Raw genomic sequence first — 8,719 nt, forward strand, 5'->3', positions numbered from 1 at the left:
AATTGGGCTCAAAGCAAGGCCCAACTATTAGTTTATATGGACCAAACTTCCCTACAAGGTGAATGGGCTCATCTAAACATCTCGGGTCAACCCGAATATACTAACCCAGGATTTGAGGCGTTACAAAAAAAGTACCCTTTTAACACCTTTTTTGGGCCCAATACAAGCCCAATTCCACACTCTTTTGGACTAAGACTTCTTGCAAGCTAATGGGTTGATCCAAGGCCCTCACAGTTTAGCTCGAAATTCCTAACACGGGATTTAGGGTATTACAACTAAAACAAAAAAAATTGATAATTTAGATACTAAACACGTAATTTACCCTATATTCTATTTACTAAACAAGTTTATTTTAATTAGTTTAGTTTGATTATCGAGCATTTCTATTCTTTACATACAATTTGTTTGTTTAGAAACGTTATTTTAAGTTGTGATGTTGAATTACCTAAGTTGTTCGTTCAATTTATCCCAAGTGTTCGTTAGGAAACATTTAGACGGACAATAATCAAAATATTCTTTAAGAAAGTCTCTATAACTGCAATCAATGCCTTTAATACTCTTTTAATACTCATCATTTTTTTAATATTTAAGTAAATTCGTTCTTCTCCTCAATTACTTTATTCTTTTAATACTTCCCATAATACTATATTTTCAAAATCTCTTTTTCGAAAAATAATGTTATAAATATAATTTAAAATAATATTTAATTTATTAAATAATAATATAAACCTTAATTACACAAAAAAGGAATATAAAAAATATATGTATATCATATATTGTTAGAAACGATCGTCTAAGTCAGAATCAACTAATATACAAATATTTTTTTACTTAACTAAACCTGGTTTTCCTAAATTCGATCCAATTAAATAAAACTTAAATAATAAAATGATACTTTAAAATCAACTAACTCAGTTTTTTTTTCATTTGACTCGACTAAATATATCCACCCTACTTATAACAAGTTATTTGAGTGGTTAGGATTAAGACTTCTATTTTTTAAGGTTATAAAAGTTTATATTTAAAAAAATATTTTAGATATTTTAAAAAAGTTTATAAACTTTTTTAATTAAGTTAAAGTAATTATAAATTAGTATTTAATTCTAAGCATTCTCAAATATTTGATAATAAACGTTCAATCATCTCACTATAGTTGTAGGTGTTAAAACTCGTGAGAATAACCATTATTCTTCTAATTACTAAAATAATTTGGTTTTATATTGTTTTTTGGAAAACAAAATTCATATGAGCTTCATTATTGTCACATGTTATAAGCTGAAAGTGTCATCATATTTTAGGTTAAAAAATTAAAAGGACAAATTACATGCTTATTCACTGAACTTTACTTTTTCTCATATTTCACTCACCGTACTTTTAATTTTTTCAATTTGTTCACTGAACTTTATACATTTAACTTTTTGGTCACTCAACCATTTACTCAGTAATGGGGTGCTCATGTGGCTTATTTTAATAATAAAACATATCACATGGGACTTATAATTAAAAAGATAAAATATACGTTTATTCATTGAACTTTTCTCTCTTCTATTTTACTCACTATACTTTTAAATTTTTTCAATTAATATAGCAACGTCATAACGCCGTTAGAAATTTAACGATCTAGTGACCATAAAAGTTCAATGACTAAAGTTTAATGAGCAAATTGAAAAAAAATTGAAAGTACGATGAGTGAAATAGGATAGAGAGTAAAATTCAATGAGTAAATTAAAATAGCGAATCAATAAATAATTCATTATCTTTTTTTTAGTAAAAACTAATAAAAAATCAATATCAAATTAGGGGAAAAACTATAAATACAAGTATATAAGCCTTTTAAATGCATTATTCACAAAGAATGCAACAGAAAATGGAAGTGGAGTGGGCATCTGTCAGTTTTGCTAACTTGTGGTGGAATGTTGTAAATGGAAGCAGAGATAACATGATGATATACTGAATGTGCATTGTGTTGCGTGCAATCAGCGGCGCATTATTAAGAATTGTTATTCCAGCTCAGTTAGTAAAGCGCAAGGTTTTTAATCTTGTGATCGTGTGATCGAATCTTACGGTGGACAATTTATAATTCTGACTGCCGGAAGTCTTTCACGGAAGCTGCACTCAACCTGACGTTAGGGACAATCTACTATCCTCACCCCATTACATATGATAATAGAATTAGCTAATTTGAGACTGGTACATATTTGTTAAGGATGAAAGTAGTTAAGTGTCCACTTTAAAATTTAAACTATTTTAAAAATATGAGTCTACAATGTATGTTATACATCAGTATATATCAATATAAATATATAAATAGTCATTAAATTGTAATAAAATGATATTTTTTATCATTTAACTTTTAAAAATTATAAAATAAGTATCAAATTTTGAATTTCTTTAAAAAGAAATATTGATATTTTAGGGCTAATGTGACATATTAAATTAATAAAAAATATATCATTTATTCCTGATTAAAATTTTGTTTTTTATATTTTTAATAATTCTAAGTAGTAATTGCAAAAAAATAGAAAAATATTTTTAAATATATGGATTTTCAAGTTTTATTTTTAAAATTATAAATATATTTTTTAAAATTACATTTAAAACTATTAAACAAAAGTTACAGAATTTAAATATTTATATTAATATAATAAATTTATTGTAATTTAAATAATTTTCTATAATCATATATTATATAGATAAATATTTCTTCATTTGTATGTATATAATGTAGAACTAATACTCGAACTTAAAAATCAATCAATTATTTATACAAAAAATTTTAAATTATTCGTGTCGTATTTTATAACTCGAATTTAAAACTTTTTCAAATCAAATTGAATTTATAAAATTATGAATAGAGTTAAAGAATCAATTTTCCTAACATCAAGCCAAAAATCCAGTGTTTTCAAATCAAATTTCGCTAACCCTAATCATATCAATCAAAACTAGACCCGACAAACTTAATCTGAACCTATTTACCTGACCCAATACCTAATATTAACTCTAACATGATAATCAAATTTGATCTGATACTCAACCCATATTATACCCAATCCAAAATTTAACAAAACCAAAATAAACCAGAACCAAAATTTACCCAAACTAAAATTAACTCAAACCAAAAGAAACCCGAACCAAATTTAACCCAACACGAAAACAACCCGAATAGATTAAAATTGATAAAAGTTATTAAACGATAAAAGTTTTTTTTCAATAATAAATTAATTTAAATAAAATTAATAATTTATTAAAAATATTATATTTATAATAAAAATAATAGAAAACAACTAAAATAAAAGAAATAATATTAAATTTATAACAAAAATAATATAAAATTTACTTATGTTACGATTGAAAATTAACAAATAACCAATAAAATTATGTATTATTTTTTAAAATTTATTAAAAATATTAAATTTATAATTAGAAATAAAATTTTAATAAAAAATTTATTTCTTTATTAAATAGTTCTCATCATTATAAACTTTCCATATGAAAACACTATAAAATTTTGATAATAAATTCTATCACGATTGTATTTGTATCGAATTATCGATTTATCATCTCTAAATGAAGATTTAATTCAAAATATTGAACGGTTGAGAATTAAAATTAAACCTAAATGATAAAATTAACAAATAAGACATTTTTACAAGTATATATCAATTATTCTATATATACTTGATTTTGATTAGACTCATAATCAATTCAACCTGAATTGACATAATCTAAAAGTTAACCTAAATCAAAAATCAACCGATCCGATATGACCAGACCCGAAATCTAACCGATCTGGTATTAACCCGACCCAAAAATCAACCAATCTAATATCGACCCGACTTGATATTGACCCAAATCAAAAATCAACAGATCCGATATTGATCTGAAACGAAAAACAACTGATCTAATAATCATCGATCGAAAAATTGACCCGACCTGATCCAATTCACCGCATACCCAAACTAGATAAGAACCAAAACTGATCCGAACAAATTAAACAAAATTTAATCTAAACCTAAAATGACCCAACCTAAACTCGGTCCGAATGACCCGTTTGCCACATCTAATCAAAACCATTTTTATTTTTAGCCGAAACTAAATTTTGAAATGTATCTTAAATAATCAACCTCCTTACAAAAAAAAAACTTCGGGATTCAAATCATGCACAACAGGAATAAACACAATCTTATGTTGGAAGGGATAAATTTAAACTTTTAAAATTCTAAAAAGGCGAACTTAAAGCAAACTTGAAGAGAAAATAAATTTTAAATAAAAAAATTATAAAAATAATTTTAAATTTTCAAATAGAGCGACTGCCCTCACTCTCTCAGTACATCCTTGAGCACAACTCATTCAACAACTAGAGTGGGTAGCAGAAAGTAACCATGGAACTAGCAGGATTTATTCGAGGCAACGAATACATAAAAAGAAAAAAACTAGAAATACCGTTCATCATCGACTAGGAAGAAAACAGCTGATCATTGCAGCATGAAATAGTTGCATGCATTTATTTATTTATTATTACGGAAAGGAACATAAGATGAGAAGCATGACTCAGTTCTTGATGGCAAGGAAAAGCCCCCATCTCTGCTCGCCTGATGAGGAGCTCCTCATCAGCTTTGCCTTCCATCCATCGACTATTTCATCATAGTCTTCCTGTATATTAATTCCCAAAACAATATCATTTACTATTACTGGGTTCTTTCTTTTTTTCTTTTAAGGATCCTAGACGCCTAGATTATCGAATTAATCCAAAACACTCACCTGAGAGAAGTCGGAGATAAACGCATCCTTGCCGTTCTTGACTTCATTTAATTCACGCTGCAGAACTTGTATGAACTAAAGCACAAGAACAACATTTAGTTTATCTCGCCAACCCCAGCTGATTTCGTAATTTCATAACAAGAACTTATAATGCAAATGAAATCGGTAGGCTTATCTGAACCTGATTGGTTCGATCCTCTGCAACCACCACATCGAAACCAGCATTCTTAAGCATCTGCAAAAAATAAAAGCGAGGCAGAAAGGTAAGTCCTGAGGTCAAAAAAACCGTTGATAAGAAATGGAAACAACAATTAATTTGAATATACCTGCTCGTATGATTTTACATCATGGAGATCATAGCCTCTCTGCTTGATATACTCGGCAAATTCTGCCGATGGAGTCTTGGAACTTTTGCAGTAATCAGTTATAAGAAGTTTGCCTCCTGGCTTCAACCATTTGTAGAATGATCTAAATAGTGCAGGTTTGTCCTGGAAATCAATTTTAGACACGGAACGTGAGAGGATATCAAAGCAGATCTAGAAAAACCCAAATGATTGACAATTCTTCAAATAGTTGATCACGATGTGAAGTAGAAAGAATGATCTGACGACAAAGCAATTGCCGTGAGGTAGACTACATCAAATTGGTTTATTTGTGCAATAGATAGCAATTTCCCCAGTTAAAATGCTCATTTTGATGCCTATGCTGAAGTTTAGCAAAATCTCTAAATCATTTCAAAGGAAAAACGCTTCTTATGAGGGAACGAGTCCTCTTACTTGAATGTGTAGAATAGTGTCACGGCTGTAGATGACATCAAAACTGTTGTCCGGATAAATCTTCTTAGTGCAATCAGCAACTTCAAATTCCACTGAGCACTTGAGTCCAGTAGCTCGTTCAAGAGCAAAAGATACCATATTTATGGAGAGATCAATTCCCACAACATGGACATCAAATTCCTCAGCCATATAAAAGTCACCTCCACCAATGCCACAGCCAACATCTAGGACCTTCTGGCCAGGCTTAAGATCCAACTTCCCCACAAATTCTTTTGTTGTTTCTGCTCAAAAACAGAACTTTAGTGGGGGTGCCCAAGTGATATGATTGACTAGAATAAGAGAAACCAAAATAAAGTGTTAGCCTGAGGATTTATGGAAGGACCTTGAGGTTATTGACAGAAAAACCATCATTTACCTAACATGGAAAATATTGAAACACTGCTATTCACTATAATCTCATTAATTGATACTTTCACTGCTAGATATAAATCCCAGTAAGTAGTATTTAAATTTAAATCAGTACGATAACTTTCACTGTTTATATCCATGTTTCATCTTTCCACCCGTATACCCTCTATTCATGCGTAGCAAATTCCGTTAATAAACAGATATAAACATTTCACTGAAGAGGGATTACCAATTCCTCCTGTGCTCACAAATCCTTCTCCAAATACATGCTCATAACGGAGTATGCTATTAGATTTGTACTGAACAGAATCCAAGAATCGCTGGAATCCTCTATCATTATCTGAATCAGCCTTTTGCCAGATCCAGCAAATCTGAACATGCCAACAATAGGTTGCACCTCGACAGTAAATATAAAAGAACTTGGACAGAAAAATAAAAATTAACTAATTTGAGATCATGTTTTTGCCTGATTCTGATTCTTTTTGTTCTTAACATAAGCTCCAATGCACTTGCAGCCAACAAGAGAAAGTTCAAATGAATTTCCTGAATCATCAGTTGCATGGCATTCTTTAAAGACCTGCATAAGAATGCATGACAAACATACGTTGAATATGAAAGAAAGATGAGATAGCTCTGTTTCATACATACTTCAATTTTCAGATCACATCTAATTAAAGACAGATTCAAGTATTAAAACCTTAGTGTAAAATCTGGGCTCACGATAGTGAGTTGGGTTGTTCTTTCGCTTGCAATCACCAGATTGATGAAAACAAGACTCCCTGAAGAAAATATATCCACCGATCTTCAACCATTTCACCATCCTTTCTGCCAAATTCTCAACCTGCATTTAATGAAAGTTTTAGAAAGAAATATACTTGAAGAATATGGTTTACTAGTCATTCAAAGCCGGAAATGGAATGGCCATGTTATTTTTTTTGTGGGTGGGGGGCTGGAATTGAAATCAATAGCTATCTTGCTCCTATGAACTCCATTTTTTTCTTGTTATTGAAGAAGATGCTATGAAATATATTCAAGACTCAAGAGGGCAGCAACATGTTGAGTATGCACCATTTCAAATACAATTTAACATCCACATAAAATATAAACTGAAATGACCTCTTTATCTGAGAGGTACATCAACAGCCAGTTAGAGAAAATCAAGTCCAGTGATCCTTCCGAAAATTTCAAATCTGGGGAAGTCACATCCGCGCAAAGGAATTGGACATTCTTACAATGTCCATTTATCTTCTCATTCTGCAATTAATGAAATCAAAACAGAAAGTCTGATCAAGCCTCTAACTGAATACAAAACTAAATAATTTCTGTCAGGTTGCGTTTCAATAACCTGCTTTATAACGTTCTCAATGAAGTCTAAAGCTATAACATGACCGGCCTTCTTAGCCAATTCACCAGTAAATCGACCAATTCCAGCTCCTAGCTCCAAAATGGATTTCCCTTCATATGATGGGAGTAGGGAGAGCACCTGCATATATAAACAATGAACAATTACGAATCTAAAAAACAGTTGAAGGGTAAAATTAAGCACAAAAGAACAGCAACGGCAATTAAAGGGCAATAATACGCATCAAGGCAAATTTAACTTTCGTCATATCATAATAACAAAATAAGACATTCATAGATGAACAACCTTAACTTAAATTTGATAGCCAAACAGAAATAAATTTTAAAATGTAAACATAGTTCAATATGAACTTTTTTTAAAAGAAAAAATGTACACAACATAGATTTGATGAATTCTAAAATATACATAGATAAAATCGAGTAGAAAATAAATTTTAAAAAATGAACAAGAAATGAAAAGAATAAAAGAAATAAATAATTACCTCGGGACGTTCTTCTTTGTCAAGATCAGCGGCTTTAGAATCAAGCATCATAGCCTCAACCGTCAGTTCAACAGAGTGCTCAATCCAATAGCTCTTCTGAACCTTTCGTTCATCGCCTACAAATCCTATCATTTTTCAAACAATCAAATTTTATTTACATTTTTTCAGTCAAATGTCGATCAGATATCCATATCGGTTCACAAAATTTCCATTACATTTCGTCAGTCAATTTCAAATCTCCACGGTCCAAAATCCAAAAATAACACAACAAACATTGATACGGAGGAGGAGATCTCACCGTTAGTCGCCATTGTTAACACAGGAGACCTCTAGCAAGCTTTCCGTGTGGAAAAGTTTTAATTTTTTTTTTGGAAATAAAAAGAGAAAAAAGAAGAGCTAAATTCCCTCGACTGCAAGGCGAGATCTGGAAAAAGACCTTGATCTGCTATTGTTATTTCTTCCTCTCTGTTGCATCACACACTAAACTGAAACCAAAACCTAAATATTGATACCAATTTCTACTCCTCCTATTGCGGGAATTAGAGAACGCCTCGTCTCGCTTTTTATAGAGCCAGGTAAGGGGGTAAGGAAATGCATGCACCTAATTATAAATCGGCTCGAACCGGGCGGTCCGGGTCAAAACAGTAAGTATAATCTATGATTGTTTGGTACGGACCACAAATAAAATAAAATAAAAACTCAAATATGTTATAAAAAGATCTTTAAAATATTGATGTGCCGTTTGCATGAATGAGGACATTTCTTTTAGAGAAAATCGTCTCAATGACCAAAAATACCTTATAATATACGATTTTAATCAATTTTTTTTGGATTTGCCAAAATGACCAATAAAATCGCAACGCGATATCAAAATCGCAACGCGATTTAGAAAATCGCAACGTTAAAAAGAAAATCGCAACGGTCAAAAGA

General features: G+C 30.5%; 1 protein-coding gene across 1 annotated transcript; it reads right to left on the minus strand.

The window, feature by feature from the left end:
* Window positions 1–4,377: 4,377 nt before the first annotated feature.
* LOC120178803 (phosphoethanolamine N-methyltransferase 1-like) lies at window positions 4,378–8,315 on the minus strand. The gene is made up of 12 exons (XM_039184587.1): window positions 8,088–8,315; window positions 7,790–7,914; window positions 7,291–7,428; window positions 7,062–7,199; window positions 6,643–6,786; window positions 6,412–6,522; window positions 6,175–6,316; window positions 5,538–5,818; window positions 5,088–5,249; window positions 4,943–4,996; window positions 4,762–4,836; window positions 4,378–4,653 (listed from the first exon to the last, which is right to left on the minus strand). The coding sequence occupies exons 1-12, from the start codon at window positions 8,098–8,100 to the stop codon at window positions 4,552–4,554; spliced, it is 1,485 nt and encodes a 494-aa protein (XP_039040518.1). The 5' UTR covers window positions 8,101–8,315; the 3' UTR covers window positions 4,378–4,551.
* Window positions 8,316–8,719: the final 404 nt, after the last annotated feature.

The sequence above is a fragment of the Hibiscus syriacus genome, unplaced genomic scaffold, assembly GCF_006381635.1.
Source record: "Hibiscus syriacus cultivar Baekdansim isolate YM2019G1 unplaced genomic scaffold, ASM638163v2 tig00112382_pilon, whole genome shotgun sequence".
NCBI classification, from domain to species: Eukaryota; Viridiplantae; Streptophyta; class Magnoliopsida; order Malvales; family Malvaceae; genus Hibiscus; species Hibiscus syriacus.